This window comes from Cervus elaphus, chromosome 30, assembly GCF_910594005.1.
Source record: "Cervus elaphus chromosome 30, mCerEla1.1, whole genome shotgun sequence".
NCBI classification, from domain to species: Eukaryota; Metazoa; Chordata; class Mammalia; order Artiodactyla; family Cervidae; genus Cervus; species Cervus elaphus.
Genome location: NC_057844.1, coordinates 35966895 through 35987760, shown reverse-complemented (window position 1 = coordinate 35987760; position 20866 = coordinate 35966895). Strand labels below are relative to the sequence as shown.

At 38.1% G+C, this 20866-nt stretch overlaps 1 protein-coding gene across 2 annotated transcripts in view; it reads left to right on the top strand.

Annotated features, from left to right (window-relative positions):
- IFT88 (intraflagellar transport 88) overlaps positions 1-20866 on the top strand; it is a 63179-nt gene that overhangs the window by 8770 nt on the left and 33543 nt on the right. Inside the window, exons 3-11 of one of the 2 annotated variants that reach the window (XM_043891719.1) lie at positions 4542-4604; positions 10997-11053; positions 12144-12197; positions 12814-12877; positions 13574-13643; positions 16269-16359; positions 17672-17776; positions 19009-19111; positions 19491-19605. In XM_043891719.1, coding sequence (XP_043747654.1) covers positions 4542-4604; positions 10997-11053; positions 12144-12197; positions 12814-12877; positions 13574-13643; positions 16269-16359; positions 17672-17776; positions 19009-19111; positions 19491-19605 — 722 coding nt within the window. The remainder of the gene's footprint in view (positions 1-4541; positions 4605-10996; positions 11054-12143; positions 12198-12813; positions 12878-13573; positions 13644-16268; positions 16360-17671; positions 17777-19008; positions 19112-19490; positions 19606-20866) is intronic. The other variant, XM_043891718.1, reaches the window with a different exon arrangement.

Here is a 20866-nt window from a genome sequence, read left to right as displayed (position 1 = left end):
CAAGACCTTTTAGAACAAAAAAGACATCCTTTTCATTATAGGGGACTGGAATGCAAAAGTAGGAAGTCAAGAAACACCTGGAGTAACAGGCAAATTTGGCCTTGGAGTATGGAATGAAGCAGGGCAAAGGCTAATAGAGTTTTGCCAAGAGAACACACTAGTCATAGCAAACACCCTCTTCCAACAACACAAGAGAAGACTCTACACATGGACATCACCAGATGGTCAACACCAAAATCAGATTGATTATATTCTTTGCAGCCAAAGATGGAGAAGCTCTATACAGTCAGCAAAAACAAGACCGGGAGCTGACTGTGGCTTAGATCATGAACTCCTCACTGCCAAATTCTTAAACTGAAGAAAGTAGGGAAAACCACTAGACCATTCAGATATGACCTAAATCAAATCCCTTATGACTATACAGTGGAAGTAAGAAATAGATTTAAGGGCCTAGATCTGATAGAGTGCCTGATGAACTATGGACAGAGGTTCGTGACATTGTACAGGAGATAGGGATCAAGACCATCCCCATGGAAAAGAAATGCAAAAAGGCAAAATGGTTGTCTGAGGAGGCCTTACAAATAGCTGTGAAAAGAAGAGAAGCGAAAAGCAAAGGAGAAAAGGAAAGATATTCCCATTTGAATGCAGAGTTCCAAAGAATAGCAAGGAGAGATAAGAAAGCCTTCCTCAGCGATCAGTGCAAAGAAATAGAGGAAAACAACAGAATGAGAAAGACTAGAGATCTCGTCAAGAAAATTAGAGACACCAAGGGAACATTTCATGCAAAGATGGGCTCAATAAAGGACAGAAATGGTATGGACCTAACAGAAGCAGATGATATTAAGAAGAGGTGGCAAGAATACACAGAAGGACTGTACAAAAAAAATCTTCATGACCCAGATAATCACAATGGTGTGATCACTCACCTAGAGCCAGACATCCTGGAATGTGAAGTCAGGTGGTCCTTAGAAAGCATCACTACGAACAAAGCTAGTGGAGGTGATGGAATTCCAGTTGAGCTATTTCAAATCCTGAGAGATGATGCTGTGAAGGTGCTGCTTTTAGTATGCCAGCAAATTTGGAAAACTCAGCAGTGGCCACAGGACTGGAAAAGGTCAGTTTTCATTCCAATCCCAAAGAAAGGCAATCCCAAAGAATGCTCAAACTACCACACAATTGCACTTATCTCACACGCTAGTAAAGTAATGCTCAAAACTCTCCAAGCCTGGCTTCAGTAATACGTGAACCGTGAACTTCCAGATGTTCAAGCTAGTTTTAGGAAAGGCAGAGGAACCAGAGATCAAATTGCCGACATCAGCTGGATCATAGAAAAACCAAGAGAGTTCCATAAAAACATCTATTTCTGCTTTATTGACTATGCCAAAGCCTTTGACTGTGTGGATCACAATAAACTATGGAAAATTCTGAAAGAGATGGGAATACCAGACCACCTGACCCACCTCTTCAGAAATCTATATGCAGGTCAGGAAGCAACAGTTAGAACTGGACATGGACCAACAGACTGGTTCCAAATAGGAAAAGGAGTATGTCAAGGCTGTATATTGTTACCCTGCTTGTTTAACTTATATGCAGAGTACATCATGAGAAACGCTGGGCTGGAAGAAGCACAAGCTGGAATCAAGATTGCTGGGAGAAATATCAATAACCTCAGATATGCAGATAACACCACCCTTATGGCAAAAAGTGAAGAGGAACTAAAAAGTCTCTTGATGAAAGTGAAAGAAGGGAGTAAAAAAGTTGGCTTAAAGTGCAACATTCCAAAAACTAAAATCATGACATCTGGTCCCATCACTTCATGAGAAATAGATGGGGAAACAGTGGATGCAGTGTCAGACTTTATTTTTTTGGGCTCCAAAATCACTGCAGATGGTGACTGCAGCCATGAAATTAAAAGATGCTTACTCCTTGGAAGGAAATTTATGACCAACCTAGATAGCATATTAAAAAGCAGAGCCATTACTTTGCCAACAAAGGTCTGTCTAGTCAAGGCTATGGTTTTTCCAGTGGTCATGTATTGTGAGAGTTGGACTATGAAGAAAGCTGAGCGCTGAAGAATTGATGCTTTTGAACTGTGGTGTTGGAGAAGACTCTTGAGAGTCCCTTGGACTGCAAGGAGATCCAACCAGTCCATCCTAAAGGAGATCAGTCCTGGGTGTTCATTGGAAGGACTGATGCTGAAGCTGAAACTCCAATACTTTGGCCACCTCATGCGAAGAGTTGACTCATTGGAAAAGACCCTGATGTTGGGAGGGATTGGGAGCAGGAGGAGAAGGGGACGACAGAGGATGAGATGGCTGGATGGCATCACCGACTCGATAGACATAAGTTTGAATAAACTCCGGGAGTTTGTGATGGACAGGGAGGCCTGGCATGCTGCAATTCATAGGGTCGCAAAGAGTCGCACATGACTGAGTGACTGAACTGACTGACTGACTGAATGTTTTGTTTGTCTTTCCTTCATGCATATACACAGAATTTTCTTTTATTTATTTATTTATTTTTTTTAGAATTTTCTTTTAGAATGTTTGGAACTGAACTTTTCTGTTTGCTTACCTATTTTCGGCTATGTCATAAACAATATCTCATGATACTAAAAATTTAAATATAGTTTTAATGGCTGCATACTACTGACTATATACAGTTGATTACTTTCTTATTATAGGATCGTTATTTATAGTTTTCTGCCCCATTAATAACAATAACACAGTGAACAATTTTATGCATAAGTAATTTTTTACCTTGTGATCAAACATTTCTTGGGTAGAGTCCCACAAATGCAATTAGTAGATCATCATGATCATTTTTAGTAATATCAGATAAACTTCCTAACTCTTCAGGTCATCACAGTGTGGCTTCATTATCTATTAATAACTTGAAGCAAATATTCAGAATATCATATACAAAAGTAAATTATACAGTAAAATAAAAATTTGGTTTGCTCTTGGTTTCCTTTTATTTTAATTAATTGGAATAAGTTAATATATAACTGAATTACTTGAAACAGTTGCTAAGGTGTTCATAGATTGTGCAAATTGTTAATCAAATCATGAACAAAGGAAAAGAAATTACAAAAGTTGTGTTAGTTTCGTATTTGTAATTGGAGAATTTGTTGATAGGTTTTAGTTTATCATTTAGTTAGACTTCTTTGAGTTGATTAATTGAATTTTACTAGTAATATAGCAATATTAGACTTTTTTTTCCTAAAAGATGTCCCAAGGGAGCCCTTAGCTTGACTCAGGAAAGTTGCCTGGTTTCTATGGCTGAGTGAGATTTGTGTACTTCATTTTTTTTTTTTCTTTTGAAGGGACTCAGCCATACATATACATGTATCCATTCTCCCCCCTCAACCCCTCTCCCATCCAGGCTGCCACATAACATTGAGCAGAGTTCCATGTGCTACACAGTAGGGCCTTGTTGATTATACATTTTAAATAGAGCAGTGTTGTACTTACTTCATTTTATGTAGTTGATATGGAAGGTTATAAAGATTATTTGAAGTAAAACTAAAGAATGCTTGTGCATAATCATGTTTAAAGTACATTGTATTTTGTTCATGTGTAAAGTACATCCTGGTTATAAAACCATGTTGTCTCCAGGGTTTTAAAAAGCTAATCGATACTGACTATTTTTTTTTAGTGTATTGTTTGTTTTTTAGTAATCGGCAAATATATTTCTGTGGGAAGTAGACTGAAGTGAGTCAGAGGCGAGTGTGAGAAGTGTGCACTGATGTGTATAGAGGGCTAGACTCAGAGCTTATGGTAGTGAATGAACCAGAGGCAAAGGTTGGTTACACTGGCAGTTGGAAAATAGCATTTTGTCTTGGAAACCTGGGGGCCCTGGTAACTTGCCCCTGACTAATGTGACTTTCCTCAGGTTCCTGAGGGAGAATGTGAGCACGGGTCAGGAATCAGCAAAGCACAGTAATGTTTTACGTCAGCTGAGCCTTTGGTTCCAAAGCATGACAGGTTGGACCCAGTGGAGCCTTGGCTGGCTCCAGTCTGGGTCTCAGACTTTACCTCTCCCTGAGATGAAAAACCATTTTCACTTGGGAGATGAGACAAGAGAGTTTGCCCAATTTCTGGGAGAGGATGCAGCTTTTTCTGAACTCAGCTTCTCAGGTAAGGTTAGTAGCCATGGCCCAAGATATGGAAGAAGAGAGGAGGGGGAAAGGAGGGGGTGATTCTCTGTTCTTGCTGCTCCAGTCACTTGGAAGAGAGAGACAAGAAAGACTTGATCTTGGGACCAGGCATGCTGACAGTACCCATTGAGCCAGTATCCAGTGACATGTCTTTGCACTTTATTAGATTGTCAGTGCTCCTCTCCCCAAGGGAGAGAGGGCCTTCGGTATTTCTTGTCCTGTGAAGGGCAAGTTGAGGACAGGAGTCCTTGAGCCGTACCTGGATGTCAGCAGATGAAGAAAGATGGATCCTAAAGGATCCTGAACACCAAACAGTAGTAGCTAAACATTTTTTAAAATTTGTCACCTCACATTGAATGTTAAATTTGCCTTTTTGTTTTAGGAATTGGAGAATGACACAGCCTTTCAGCAAGCTGTGAGAACTAGTCATGGCAGAAGACCTCCAGTAAGTGAATTTTTTTTGTTATGGTAAAAAAAAACAACAAAGCTTACCCTGTTCATTGTTTTTACACATTGGGAGTACACATTGTACTCACTGTACACGTTGTACACATTGGGAGTGCTAAATTAATTCCCATTGTTGTGAAACAGACCCCTAGAACTTTCCATTTTCCCAAACTGAGGCTCTGTCCTCGCTGAACAACGTCCTCCAGCTGCTGGCCACATTTCTACTCTCTATGTTTTTGCCTGTTCTAGGTGCCTCATGTAAGTGGAATTGAACAGTTATTTCACTCAGCATAATGTCTTCAAGGTTCATCCGTGGTATAGCAGGTGTCAGGGTTTCCTTCCTTTTTAAGGCTGAATGACATTTCATTGTCTGAATGGACCACATCTTGTTCTGCACACACTTGGGTTGCTTCCACCTTTTGGCTGTTGTGAGCAGCACTGCCATGAACTTGGGGACACAAATATCGTGAGGCCCTGTTTTCAGGGTGTATATCTGGAAGTGGGGTTGCTGGATTGTATGGTAGTTCCGCTGACAGTGCACGCAGGCTCCAGTTCCTCTACCCCTCACTAACACTTGTTATTTTCTATTTTTTAATAGTAGCAGTATTAATGGGTATGAGATGGTTCTCATTGTGGTCTTGATTTGCATTTCTCCAATTATTAGTGATGTTATCTTTTCATATACTTTTTGGCCATTTGTATATGATCTTTGAAGAAATGTCTGTTCAAATGTTTTATCCATTTTTAAGCTGGGTTATTTAATGTTTTCTTGTTGAGTTGTAGGAGTTCTTTATTGGATATATGCTTTGCAGATATTTTCTCCATTCTGTAGGTAGCTGTTTTTTATTCTGTTGATTGGATCCTTTAACTCACAAAGGGCTATTTGTTTGATGTGGTCCCATTTGTCTGTTTTTGCTTATGTTGCCTGTGCTTTTTGATGTCATATCCAGGAAATCATTGCTAAGTCCAATGCCATGAAGTTGTCCTCTGTTATTTTCTAGCAGTTTTATAGTCTTTTAGGTTTTAGGTCTTATGTTTGGGCCTTTAATCTACTTTGAGTTCATTTTTGAATGCTCTATAAGACTAAGGGTCCAATTTCATTGTTTTGTGTGTGGATATCAAGTATTCTCAGCGCCGTTTGGGAGAGACTGACCTTCCCCCGTTGTGTGTTCTTGATACCCTTGTTGAAAGCCATTCCTTCCATTGGTTTCTTATGCCAGCACCACATTGTTTCCAGTGCAATAGCGTTGTAATATGTTTTGAAATCAGCAGATAGGAGTCCCCCAACTTAGATCTTTTTCAAAATTTTTTAGCTCTCCAGGGTCTCTTAAGATTCAAATGATTTTAGGTTGGATTTTTCCATTTCTTAAAAAAAAAATGACATTGGGATTTTGGTAGAGATTGCATTGAATCTGTGTGTTGCTTTGAGTAATATAGATATCTTTTTTTTAAGTAATTTATTTATATCTGGCTGTGTTGGGTCTTTGTTGCTGCACATGTGCTTTCTCTAGTTGCAGTGTGTGGGCTTCTAATTGTGGTGGCTTCTCTTGTGGATTGTGGGCTCTAGGGCATGCGGGCTTCAGTAGTTGTGGCTCATGGGCTTAGTTGCCCCGAGGCATGTGGGTTCTTCCCTGACCAAGGATCGAACCCGTGTCCCCTGCATTAGTAGGCAGATTCTTTTTTTTTTTTTTAATCCAGAATATATTTTGAAAACTTTTACACTGATACCAAAGCAAGGCAAAGACACTACAAGAAAATTACAAATATCCTTTATGAATACTGACCTAGAAATCCTGAACAAAATACAAGCAAACCAAAGCAGTGTATTACAACGGTTATACACTATGACCAAGTGGGATTTATTCCTGGAATTTGAGAATGGGTCAACAGACAAAAATTAATCAGTGTGATATGTCACCTTAATAGAATGAAGGGGTAAAAACCCAAATCACCTCAATTGATGCAATAAAAGAACTTGACAAAATTCCACATCCTTTCACAATAAAAACACATAATGAACTAGAAATAGAAGGAAACTCACTATGATAAAGGCTATATAAGAAAACCCCACTGCTAACAACATATTTGGTGGTAAAAGACCAAAAGCTTTTCCCCTAGAATTAGGAATAATGCCCACTTTTGCCACTTCCAATCAATTATAGGACGGGTGTATTCTTAACCACTGGACCACCAGGGAAGTTCAGTATAGATACCTTAACAATATTAAGGTTTACAGCCTTGAATACAGGATGCCTTTCCATTTATTTGTTTCTTTTTCAGTTTCTTATAGCAATGTTTTATAGTTTACAGTATATCCAGTAAGTTAATTTTAAAGTAATATAGATCAAAGAGCTTTTATGCTCTTGAGAATATAAATATTATTATTTATGTAAGACACTGCAATATGTTTACCCAAAACATTATTTTTAAAAATTTGTCTTTATAATTTTTAATGTTATGTAAATATTGATCTTTGAAAACACTGGGGCTAAAGTTGCAACTTACACCTCCCTTGGATTAATGACTGTCTGCTAATTAATCCTCCACCAGTGCATACATGGCTAGAGTGATTGTTTTCAGTGTTATTAGGAAAGTTTTTATATGTCACACAGAGAATAGACTTCTGCCTTTCATTGTGCATAAATTCTACTGAGCATCTTTTGTAGTTGAAAATAAACAATGTTGGCACCAGGTAAAGCGAGAAGTACAGAAAGTTCTATGCCTAATGTTCTGCCCACCCATGGCTCCAGAGCAGTGGTTCTCAGTGCCCACTTGCCCACCTGTCCTGGCACATGTTTGCCCTGGAGATATTTTTAGTTCTCATAACTTGGACCAGTGCCAGCATCTTGGAGGCAGCAGGCCACCCCACAGTAAGTTACCTAAAAGAGGCTGGCAGTGCCAGGTCAACAGGCTCTTAGGGAGTGAATCCCCTGCTATAGATGGCGTGTCCTCCCGCCTGCCCTCCCTCCCTCTGTCAGAGCCTCTTTCCTCCCACCACACTTAACTGTTCAGCAGTAATGAAAGGTCCACTTTAAACCACTTCCGGTGGGAAGGACCTTGCCCGTCACATTTGTGGGGTTCCCTCCTCGAAGTTAGCACAGCTGTCCACAGGACTGTCCTCACTTATAATTCCAGCTGCAGCCACCTTCAGCATCTGTAATTTTCTGAAAAGACTCAAATAACTCACTGAAAGCTATTATACTTAATGGTTTATTTCAGGAGAAGGATACAGATTAAATCTGCCGAGAGAAGAGAGACCTGGGGCAGAGTCTGGGAGGTCAGATGTGGGGGGTCTGGTTGTCCTTTTCCTGTGGAGCCCTGGGTGGCTTTAACCCACCCTGGCCCCTCTGTGTGGTGATGGTACTTGTAGAGCCGGCAAGGAGGCCCTCCCATGGCTGATGTCCAAGGTGTTTATGGGGCTCCATCACACACTGTCCTTGTGGCTGCCCATTGGTCTCTAGCCCCTCATGGAGCTTCAAGGTAATATATCTGGGAGTTAGACTGTCTGGTGGCCAAAGCCCGCCAGGGAAACAGGGATGTGTCAGGCAGGACATTACAGGGGCATACAGATCACCTCCCGGTAGTGAAGGGCAAAGCCAGTACTCTCTTTGGGTGAAGTCAGCTCTTGACTACACATTCCATAAGCTGTATTTTGATTTTAAGGTTACCTTCATTATGGAAAGGAAAACTATAGATTAAGTTCTTGCACTTGGCTAATGACAAGACTGTAACCTTTTTGAAGAGGTAAACTGTCTTATTTATTGATCTTTTCTTTGTTTGCTGTGGGTACTCCACAGATCTTTATATCACAACTTAGTGAATAAGTGAAAGTCTTCAGTTTAGTGATTTGGTATATCAACAAGTGATAATGTCTCCAAGCTGGCCCTTCATTGATGTTTAGAAATTAACTTCAGAGACCCTCATGTTATAGACAGGAAACAAGGCTGGGAGGAGAGGTCTCACAGTTACCTGTAACCAGGACAGAAAGTAGGTCTGCACCCCTTTGAATGATATTGTCATCAAATGGGAAAAAACTGTGCAACTTTTATAGGAGAGGCCCTGGGCTCATTTAAGAGGGATAAAATTCCAGCTAGCTCCAGAGAAGAGTAAAGTGGACACAGAAATGACAGGGCATATTATAATTTGTGTTTTAAAAAGAGTATAAATTGCTCTGGGACCACAAAGATAAGTTCTTTATCCCTAGTTGGGACAGTCAGGAGATAAATGTACAGTTGAATATTTAAGGATGTGTGCAGTTTAGATCAGCCTTGAGGTATGTTGAGGAAAGGCACTGTGGGTGAGGGTGCAGGGTAAGTAAGGAGCGAGGTGACACAGGATCCAGTCTTTCTAAGAGATCAGTCCAGTGCCAAGAGTAAAAATCAGAAGAACAGATCTAGTCATTAGTGAGTGATTAAAAAGAAAAATAGTCTCTTTCCTTCAGTTTGTTCTCACAGAAAATTTTGCTGGGAACTACATCCTTCCTTTTCATGTTTTTCCAAGACCTGTTATCTGTCAATTTGGTCAAGTTTGTTAATGATTTTGTTCAAATGTTCAGTATTTTTATTGATTTTTTTTGGGGGGGGGGACGCAGGAATTGCAGTTCTATTATTATCAATGAGAAAAATAGATTGTACACTATGACCGTGAATTTCTTTGTTTAGGTTTTTGTTTTATATATTTGTAGTAAAAACATTTAGGATTGTTATATTTTTATGTTGAGTCTTTTATTGTTACGAAATGTCCTTCTAGCTCTAGTAGTGCTGTGTGTCTGTTTTGTCAGGTGTTAGTACATTGCTGTAGAACCCAGGTTCTCTTTTGTCTAGTGTTTGCATTGTATGTCTTCCCCATTTTTTCGCTTCCAGCTTTCTCATATCTGTGTATTTGAGATATATTTCTTAGAGAAGTATGTTTTATTAGCAATATGAATAGAATTCTGTTTTTGTTTATTGTCAGATAATCTTATTCTTTTAGTGAAGTATTTCATCTGCTTACATTTAATGAAATTGGTTTCATTTGTTGTCTTAGTATTTGCTTTTTGTTTTTTCCTTTTTCCTTTGTTTTATTTCTCTCCTTTCTTACCTTTTTTTATTTGATTTTTATTACATTTCTCCCTCTGTTCTCTTGGGAGTTTACATTCCTTGACCATTCTTTTAGTGTTTTAGTAAAGATTACAATACTCATCTTTTAACTTATCAGTCTAGTATAATTTACTATTTTACTACTTTCTGGACAATGCCAAATTTTTACATTATTTTCAGTTATCTATTTTCCGTAGTTTTCAGTTCTGTACTGAAATTGTCAATCTTATCTTTTGATTCACTGAACATGTTGAGCATGCTGGTCAGAGCCTGTGTTTGATGTTTCTTTCCATCATATGATTCTCCTTCTGCATGTCTTTCCATTTTGTTTCTCTTGGATTTTGATTAGGGACCCTTGCTCCTATGTGTTTGTTTGTTTTAGATTGGATGCCAGACATTGTAAGTGAAACATTTTAGAGATAATTTAAGGCATGTGTCTGTGCTGTCTTGAATGATAACCACTAGCCATGTTGTAGCTATTTACATCTAAATCATTAAAAAGTAAGTAAAAATTTAAAATCCAGATGCTACTGCCTGAGCTACATTTCAAATGCTCAACAGCCATGTGACTGCCTTATCAGGGCAGGTATCTTTTACTGGAGAGAATTTACTTTTGTGTATGGCTGCAGAGATGCTTGGAACACTGAATCACCTCAACCCAGTTGAATGTGAAATGTTTCTAAATTGGGCTCAGGTCTTACACAGGCTGATTGACCTTCCAGTCTGAGTGAAGCCTTGTGAGGTCACAGTCTGAAGTTTGGAGGAGTCCCAGGGCTACCCCCTCAGCAGACCCCCTCTAGGGTTTGTCTGTTCAGCCCAGTGCTTCTATGAAAAGCTCCATGATCAACTATGGCTACAATTTTGTGATCAACATGCTTTGTATCTTTATTTCAGAGATGAGAACATTTATGTTCAGAGAGGTAAAGTAAACGCAGCAAGTAGAGGGAGAGCTGAGTCTCAAACCCAGGGTCCCTGACTCCAGATTCAGCGTCTGTTGTTAGACCCAGTGTCTGGTGGTAATAATCATGCAGAATTAATGGTAGGTGTGTCCATTGGAGACTCCTGTATCCCACTGACCCACAGGTCACTCTAAAGTTCCTTTTCTCCTTTCAGATGAGTTCCAGAATAGACCTCCTTCTCAGTACTTAAAATACTCCAGCACCTTAATATTTAGAATAATTTAAAAGAAATTATTCTAAATGTTATATAAATATTTCCCTATTGATAAGTTTGTATTTTCCATTTATTTTCCAGTTTTCTATTATATAACTTAATCTGAATTCTATTAACTATTTTTTTTTTCCTCCCCAAGATAACTGCTAAAATACCAAGCACAGCAGTTTCTAGACCCGTAGCTACTGGATATGGGGTATGTTTTCTTAAGCTGAAGATATGAAGATACTTTTCTCATATATAAGTTCACTTTAGGCAGTTTTAAATAAGTCTGGCTACCTTTCAGCTCGTGATCCAGATGTATTTTCCATTTTGAATAGTGATGAATATTATTAATTGTTGATAAATAACTTTGAATATTCTAGTCATTTTGGTTGTAAATAAAATGTTTTACTATCTTTTCCTGTCTGTAAACATTGTGTTTGTTGATTTTCATTTTCTATATCATATAACCAAGTGTCATGTGTATTACATTCATATATTTTGTGTGAAGTTAGTGTTATATAAATGTTTATAATTTCTAAAAATTTACTAAGTAATACATGAGAAAATAAAATTGAAGAAAAATTTAAGAGGCATATATAATTGGATCTTGCTTTTATCTGAGATCTTTGGAGGAAAGATGCTATATAAAAATCCATAAAATCTTTTAAATCTTGCCCAAATTATAAACAATTTGGATATTTTCATTTATGCTAAACAATAGAGAAATGGGAGAAAAATGAAGGAATAAGAAGAAATAGCATTTCCTAGTCTTTCTGATAATATATCATAGGGGTCGTAAAGATGGCTTCAGAGCCTAGAGGTCCTGGGCACTGGCCTTCCAGTTATCCCCTTCCTACAGACTGAGAGAGTGGCCTTAACGTTGTATCGTGTGAAACATCCGTTTATTAATCAGTCAGAGCAGATATCACTCATGAGTTTGGTTTTGGTGATGTTTCAGAACAGGAGTCAGCGAGCCTTTCTATGAAGAGCCAGACGGTTTAGGCTCTGGGGGACCCAGCTGTGCATCTGTGGAGAGGCAGCCACAGACAGTATGCAGACGAAGGGAGTGGCTCTGTCCCATACAAGGGCCGAGGGATGTAGTTTGCTGATGCCTGTTTTAGAGTTTTATTGTTTGATCCTATATCCTCGGGAGATAAATGAAAAAAAAATTAGGTTTACTTGCCAGTAGAATGAAGGGAAAAAAAGTTATAAAGAAACTCTTATACCTTGGTTTATAAAATTAAGTGTAGAAGTTTTTTGGAATCATTAAAATGATTAAAACTTAGTTTTTTGTTCACTAGTCCAAGACCTCCCTGGCGTCGTCAATGGGAAGACCGATGACAGGGGCTATTCAGGTATCCCCATGTGTGGGTTTGCATCTTGGGTCTTTCTTGTGACTTAGAATATTATTGCCAAAGTGTTTTTTAAAGATGTTACTTACATAGTGACCCTGATTCTTTTAAACTATGAGCTGAAATTTGAACTGCTTGAAATCTTTGGTGGCAGTCTCTGGGTTTATCACTATTTACTCAGGTCTCAAGTGAAATCCCACAGGGGAATGGACATAGGCCTTCTAGTTTGTCTGTAGGATGGACTCTGGGACCCATTTCTCCTGTGCTGTCATTTCCAATGGTTTCTATGGTTTCTCTCATAGGCCTACAGGAGACCAGCCCAAAGTAGGGAGTAGCCAGCCACTAAGCTATATAAGGTACTACTGAAAAACCATGAGAGTGTTTTTCTTTTCAAACTAGGAGTAAGTCCAGTTTGATTAAAGAATTGAAATTTTATAAGACAATGGACTAGTTCAGACAGGTTGACACATGAGGAGGCAGAAGTGAGGAACAGTAGGTAGGGATTATAAACCTCTGTCCAAGACTGGGGCTTTATTAAGATGTGTGTCATGTGCAGAACTGTAAATAAGAGGTAGATCATACATAAGAACACTTTTTAAATGATTCTTGTTTTCCTAAGGATGGAGTTACTAGACCCATGACAGCAGTGAGAGCCGCTGGCTTTACCAAGGGAGCTTTGAGAGGTTTGTTACATTATTTCAGCTATTAATTTTTTTTCAAATCTTTTAATTTTTAAAATGTTTTTGTATGTATAAACATATTACCATTTTAAATAAAACTTAACATGTCATTGATTATTTTAGGGTTAGGGTCAGGAAAGGAAAAGGGTGGTGGGAGTGTTCTGTGTCCCAGTTGAGGTATAGTCACACTGCATGTCATGTTAGATCACGCCGTGCTGCACACTAAAAATTTGTCTGTGAGTTAGAGCTAAAGAATCAAAGGTGAAAATAGTATTTAAATGGATGATAAGTTAAATAATAATTTTAAAATAAAACTACTGTGACAAAATTAATGTTTATAATACCAGTAATGAAAATTAAAAAGCCAATACCAGGTTGTTAATCCCATGATTGACAGTTTAGAAGTCATAACAAGGATAGATGACTGTGGGGAGAAATAAGTACTAAGATTATTTATTTTTGTTTTTATATGGTAATGCAGTTTTATTTACATGGTTTTATGATGACTGAAGTGACTTAGCAGCAGCATGAGTGTTAAAAATCTTACCAGTTTCTTGATATAAAGAATACTCATGTAAGCATAAAAAAGGTCCATTCCATTTAATAGATAGGTGAATTAGATAGTGTGTGCAGGGTTTCACAGTTCCTCCAATTGTGTGGATGCACATTGAACGTGATCTCTTGACTGTTGTGTCCCAGGTTCTGCGTTTGACCCCCTTGGACAGTCACGGGGCCCCGCACCACCCCTGGAGGCCAGGAGTGAAGACAGGTATGCAAGTCCTGTGCTGCTTTGCTGTGGTGGTTGCATGTCTTCAGTTTTTACTTCTCAAATACATAATCCTTACGTATTTTGAAAGTTTGTGTCAGCAGAATAGTAATCAAAGCATTGTCCTAGCATCTAGGAAGAGACTCATGTCTAAGAAAGGCAGCCCCATGTATCTGTGCAGTTTTACTGGAGCACATTGAAGGCATGTCTCATTTTTATGGGTGCCAGTATTGATTCTCCTGAAGGCCAAGTGTGGTTGTGTGTGTGATAGATATTCTTATTTTAAAAGCATACTTCAAAGAAAAAAAATTAAGAAAATGTTTGTTATATTGAGAAATTTAATTTTTTATAGTATTAGTTTCATGCTGGTACAGAGTAGCTAAAAGCTACAGCCTAAAATCAGCTGTGTAGCATGTACTGATACCTGAGCACTGTGAATCTATACATTTTACAAATAACATCAGCCAGCGCTCACAGTGTGCTCACCGCGTGCCCAGTGCTATGCACATGTGTCTCTAGAAGACCAAGCCCTGTGTCCTCAGTTCAGTGAGAGGGGAGCGTGGAGAGCGAGCTGGGTCCTACAAGGACATGTGGGACTGAGATTGGAACCCAGGCTGTCTGCTTCCAAGGCTCATGTCTTTAAATTGTAATCCTTAAACCCAGTATTTGGGGTGTTATATAAATTAATTTCCCTTTTTGACTAATAAGGAACTTCTATAGAAATTCATTTTACTTTGTATGCTAGTTAGTGACAGCAAGTTTGCTAATAAATATTAGTTTATTTAAATATGTCATTTAGGAGCTTTTCAGCTGCTGACAGCAGAAAGCATCAGGAAAAACACAAGATTGTTGATTATCTCCCATAACATGAAGTCTGGAGGATGGTTAGCTGCTCTGTAACCTCACGCTGGTCCAGCTTCTCTCTGATTCTCTTGGCCTTTCTCAAGGACTGCCTGTCCTCATGATTCCAAGAGGGTCATGGGAGTCTGGAACCTTCGTGTAGTCATTAACACCTAGACTCAGAAGATGCCCAGTCTCAGGTCCCCTTTGAGAAGCAAAGGCCTTTCTGGGAGATGTCTGCCCTGGGAAGACGTGTCTTTGTTTCTCATTGCCCAGAATCTCAGCACAGGTGTCTGATGGAACCAGATGTTTGGCTGGAGAGGGAGACTTTTCTGTAGCCTGGCTTCTGAGCACACGGTGGTAGGCGGGTGCAGGTACCTGTGGAGGGTATCCAGCAGGGTCTGCACACAGGGTTCATTCTCCTGGCATCTGGTGGGGATGGGTCAGTTACTGCCACTGTCCTCATGGAGTTCTCTTACAGGTTTTAAATTTTTATATTGACATTTTAGGCTTAAAAGTAACATTCTTTAAGTACTGTTTAAAGACATTTATTAGAGTGTTTCAGACAACTTGAAAATAGAGTTCTGTACTTGAATTCTGAACTTTCTAACCTTTACAAAACCACCGTCTTTTGTGTTCATTTACTCAGAATTTTGGAGATCTCTATAATAAAATTTGTTGCCTTAATCCCAGTTTTTACTGAAGAATTTGATTTTATAGACCTAATTTGTTCCTGTGTTCTTTTTAAAAGTCCGTTTGTAGAGAATTAGGAGAATTGATGTTTATTCTGACGTATTTGTAGTAGAAGTTTGTTTAGGCAGTGATGTACATACAGAATGTTGTGGTACTTTGTTGGAAGAAAGTGATAATGAAACAACATTGATGCTGGTTTGAAATGTGATTGGTTTGGAGATACTTCGTGTGCTACTGATGGAGTCAAGATTTTTTAAAATTCTTTACCTTGTTAGAAGTCTCTGTGGGGAGTTCCCTATTGTGGTCCAGTGATTAGGACTCCGGGCTTTTACTAACGTGGTCTGGATTCCGTCCTTGGTTATCCCAAAAGCAGTGCTCCTCGGCCAAAAAATAAAAAAAACTCTGGTATCTATTTGGTAGTAAATCATAATAATTTTTCTCTTTTTTATGGGGGCTTCAGTTATTCCACCATTGATAAAGTTTTCATTTGCCATAGGATCCACTTCCCTTCAGGAATGGTATTAACAATATGATAGCATGGACCCTAGAGTTACCTTATTTGTGTTCAAACCTTGGCTCTGTAACTTACCAGATGTATGATCTCAGGCATAATACTTAGCTTGCTTTCTTTCTTTTTTGGGCCTCTCCACACCACTTATGGGATCTCAGTTCCCCAACCAGAGACTGAACCTGAGCCTCCTGCAGTGGAAGCATGCAGAGTCCTAACTACTGGACTGCCAGTACTTAACTTTGTAAACCTCAGTTTCCCTGTCAGTGAAATTAAATAATGATAATACTTGTATCAAATATTTTTATGAAGATTAAGTGACATAATTAGGGTAAAGCATTTAGCTCAAAATTAAATTACACTTATGCTGAAAAAAACATTAACTATATTTACTATGATTATGAATATATACTGTAGTTATTAAAAACAGTGGTATATTTATTGTTCATTGCCATTTATGTATTTGTCTTATCTGTGACCTACTTTTAAAGTTAATGAGCACATGATGGACTATGTTAAAAGTTAAATTTCATACATTTTATTAGTGGTTGAATGATTCAGAATATACTTGGTTTTTTCTTTAACAGTCCAGAAGAAAAGATCAGACAATTAGAGAAGAAAGTAAATGAGTTGGTAGAAGAAAGCTGTATTGCTAACAGTTGTGGAGACTTAAAATTGGTAAGTCCATAAACTGATTAAGATTCAAGATCGTGAAGTGTGTGAGTATGTATCTGCTTTTGTATATGCACCCATACATGCACACATCTAGATAAATATTTTCATTTTGCTGTGGACTGGCCTTGGAGTTTTCACTGAAATAATTATTTTGAGAGCCTACAGTTTTAACTCTGCTTCATAAACTCTGATGTCAAAACAGTTGGCTGATTTTGTAATTTTTCTCTTTGGTCATTTAAGGAGGGGAGAGAATTCTGATGTATCAGTTGACTAAGTTTTGCAGCCTGGTGGATTACTGGATTGATGCACAGCCTGCTGCAGGCAGAGCTACTGTGATCCACAAAAACAGTACTAAGGGCTTTTTTTATTTAAGCCTCACTGCCCTAAAATATTTTGTCCTAAGTAAAACTGCAAACTCATGATTTGCTTTCTGGGACTCCAACTCTGTGGCTTTTTTTTTTTTTTTCCTCTTAGGTGCTTTGTTCACATTACTTTGATCATTACACCACATAAATACAGTTTCTGTGACTTAATTATCAGATTAAGGCATTAATGGGACTGGTCAGTCTCTCCGTGAAAATCAGTTAAAGGTTCTTAATGTTCTGAGTAAGATCTTAGGGAAACTGAGGATCTGTTGTCCTATTGGATAGCAGTTATCCATGGCTTATCTGTACTTTGAGCATCTCAGAAACCAAACAAACTCACCTAAATTCCTGTCTCATGAGATTGAATTAAAACACCAAAGATTCAGGAGCTGAAAGGAATAAAGAAGTAGAGGGGCATGCAGTGAAAGTTTTAGTCGCTCAGTCATGTTGGATTCTTTGTGACCCCATGGACTGTAGCCTGCCAGGCTCCTCTATCCATGGAATTCTCCAGGCAAGAATAGTGAAGTGGGTTGCCATTTCCTCCTCCAGGGGATCTTCCCAACCCAGGGATTGAACTTAGATCTCCTGCATTGTAGGCAAATTCTTTATTGGCTGGGCCACCAGGGAAGCCCTAATGGTGGTAGGTCAGACATGTAGGTAGGCATGGTCAGACCTGAAGTTGGTAGGAGGAGAGGTGATGAGAAACTCAGTGTGGGCAGGTATGCTCCAGGTATTAGCCCCCACCCTGTGCTTCCCCTTCTTTTCCAGAGAAGACACATGGACTTTCCATGAGGGATGAGAGCTCACGGTTAGACAAACAGGAGGGGAGTTTGTGGTAGGAGCGCTCAGAGCACTCAGGAAGTAGGGGTAATGCATCTGCAGGTGCCTCTGATGCACCAAGAGCTATGTGAGTTTGCAAAGGAGTTGACACCCTGTACACTTGGTTTCAGGCCTTGGAAAAGGCAAAAGATGCAGGCAGAAAGGAGAGAGTCCTGGTGAGGCAACGAGAACAAGTTACAAGGCCAGAGAACATCAACTTGGATTTAACTTACTCAGTAAGTACAAAGTGCCTGTTGAATACAGTTATCTTGGTGAGAATTTATAGATTCCAGAAGTCTTTTTTCTTTGTTGTTTTCTCTTGTTCCTTAAGTCTTACTGGACTTAAGGTGCCCAGAATTCAGTTAATAATGCTCTTCAGTTAATGGGACCACTCTCATCTTTGGTCTGTACAGTGATCTTCTTTAGTTAGTCATTTTAAATAATGCAGTAAATACTAGTAAACCTTCCAGCTAAGGACTCCTGAAAATTACTAATATTTGGACTCTATTCATTGTGGTTACTTTGACAAGATTCCTTTTGTTTTGTTTTGAGGTATAATTGTGATTCAATGCTCTGTTAATTTCAGCTATTCAACCTGATATTTGTATATATTGTGAAATGATCACCACAATAAGTCTAGTGAACATCCGTCAACAACATAGTTAGATAATGAGGTTTGAATGTGGACTTTTTGGTCTGTGATTTTAGAGAGCTTCAAACTAGATTAATAAGACAGTGTTTTGTGAGGATAGTAGGGGAAAAAAAAACAGCTAGTTTCTAGCAAAATTTATTCAATTCTGAAAAGACACTTCTTTCATATATATACTGATGTTTAAAAGGGTGTATTTTCAGTAGGAGAAATCTTCATATGCTAAACAAGTGGAAAAAAGGACATTGAAACTTGGAGGAAGAAGAATTTAGACATTTACTATTTGTAGTTAATATTTTTAGATTCCATGGAATCTTTAGATATGGGAATAATTTACAATGATCATCTTTTTCCTCTAGGAACATACTTTACTGTAGCTCAATTATTTAAATTATAAATTTGCATATAGAGCAGCAATACTCTACAAATTAAGGTTTAAGATATTTCCACATGATGTTTATGTTTTCAAAGAAAATTTGTTCCACTATCTTCCTTACTCTTTTTATTACCAGCAATACTAACAATACACATATATTCTTTGTGGGTCTTCCTGAGATTAAAGGATAGCAAAGCCATTGACCAGAAAGAATACATGGAAAATTAGGTGGAATTTAGAGGATAGCTCCACCTGTCCTAATGTTTTGGTTCATGTTGGAATGCAAGATACTCTCTGTGGACTTCATTTCTTAATGGTTTGGGAGTCTTCATAGAGGCAACTAACATTTTTATAGTATTTTATAGTATTTTAATCTCTAGAAAGATAGGCAAAAGGGACCTAAGATGATCATTATATGTTTCTTTGCAATATTTTTTCCTTAGGTGCTTTTCAACTTGGCCAGTCAGTATTCAGCTAATGAGATGTATGCTGAAGCACTAAACACGTATCAAGTTATAGTGAAAAATAAGATGTTTAGCAATGCAGGTAGGTGTGTGTAGTTAGTTTTTCTGATAAGTATAGTTCTTTTGTAGTGTTAGTTTACAGTTTCCTCAGTTATTCTTATGAAATTATCTAAGCAAGTTAAATTTGTGATAGTGTCCTGCTTAAAGGATATGAAAATTCACACAAATACAAATGAAAAAATATAGTTTGTATAAGACATATTGCCTAATAGTAAATGAAGACTATGTTCTGTATCACAAGTAGAATTAGCCATAGTAACCCCATGGAACATGTTGCCTTGTAGAATTTATCCACAAGAGATTGTTGTTTATATTTAGCATTTATACTGTATACTTTTTGGTCTCAAAGAAGAAGTGAAAGAAATAGGATATTACATATTCATTAATTTTTTTTAAATTAGGACGGTTGAAAGTGAATATGGGAAATATTTATTTAAAGCAAAGAAATTATTCCAAAGCCATTAAATTCTACCGAATGGCCTTAGATCAAATTCCAAGTGTCCATAAAGAAATGAGGTAAGTTTGTAAAATTTGTCGTTCTTCAGAAACAAAGTCACTCTTCTGACGTGTTTCCAGTGGACTGAGTGCTTTGTGGTATGGGTACATGAGAGGTGTTAGATTTTTCTTATAGGTGTAGTGTTTAGGTCTGACCCTTGCATGCATTTGTATGATGGAAGCTAAAGGTTAAAGGCATAATACGTGATCAGTTGGAATAAAACAGAGCTAATGGGCCTGTATAGGAAATAATCCTCCAGCCATTAGCACTGTAATACAACTTACTGCCCACACCAAATCAGACAGCAGTTGTTTAGAACATAGCAGACTCCAGAGTGCGAGACAGGATACTTAATTCCTTACATTCTTACCAGAGCTCGAGAAGGAAATAGTGGAGGAAGGGTTACTGTTGACTCTTAGAAGAGGTGGGCAGGGGAGGTGCTGGGGTATTTCCTATTATAATATTTTAAGAGCAGAAACAGTAAGTTATCTTAGTCTGGTATAACTAGGGGAACTTAGGTTTCTAGGATATTTACTGTTCATAATTTCTCCTGGGCATGGTGCAATTCCCTTGAGAAAGTTAATTTATTTGTAAATGCCACTTTTCGCGGACATTTGCTTTTGAATTATGCAAGATATCTCACTATCATCAGCAGTTATCTAACTTATAGAACATAGTGCCCTTGAGGTACTTTTAACCCAGGTGAGACCAAGAATTTAAACATTTTAGAAAAAGATAGTATTATATAGTAAATGGTAAGTGCTTAACAATCCACAGTCAAGAGGTAGTATGATAATTAAGTTGCAGGAATAATTACTGAGAATAGGAATTCTCAGGAAAGGTCAGAAAAGGCTTAGTGAAGGAGGTACACTTGAGTTGGTTACTGAAGTGAACACAGAGATGACATTCCAGACAAAAGACACTGAGAAAAGGCTGAGAAACACCATGGTCTGATGGTCAGAGAATTATGAATAAAGAGATTTAGTTGAAATGGGATTATATTACGTAGTGGTTGGAAATAAGGTAGAATAGCTGTCATCAAATATAGACAATGATCAGTGCTGAGGAAGATGCAGAGAAATGAGAGTCCTTATGCACTGAGGATATAAAATAGCACAGACACTTTGGAAAATAATAAGGTTGTTTTTTAAAAAAATTAAATGCAAATTTACTATACAGCCAATTCCACTGTTAGGTATATAACCAAGAGAATTGAAAACATACATCGTCACAAAGGATTGTACATGAGTGTTTGTAGCAGCATTATTCATAATATCCAAA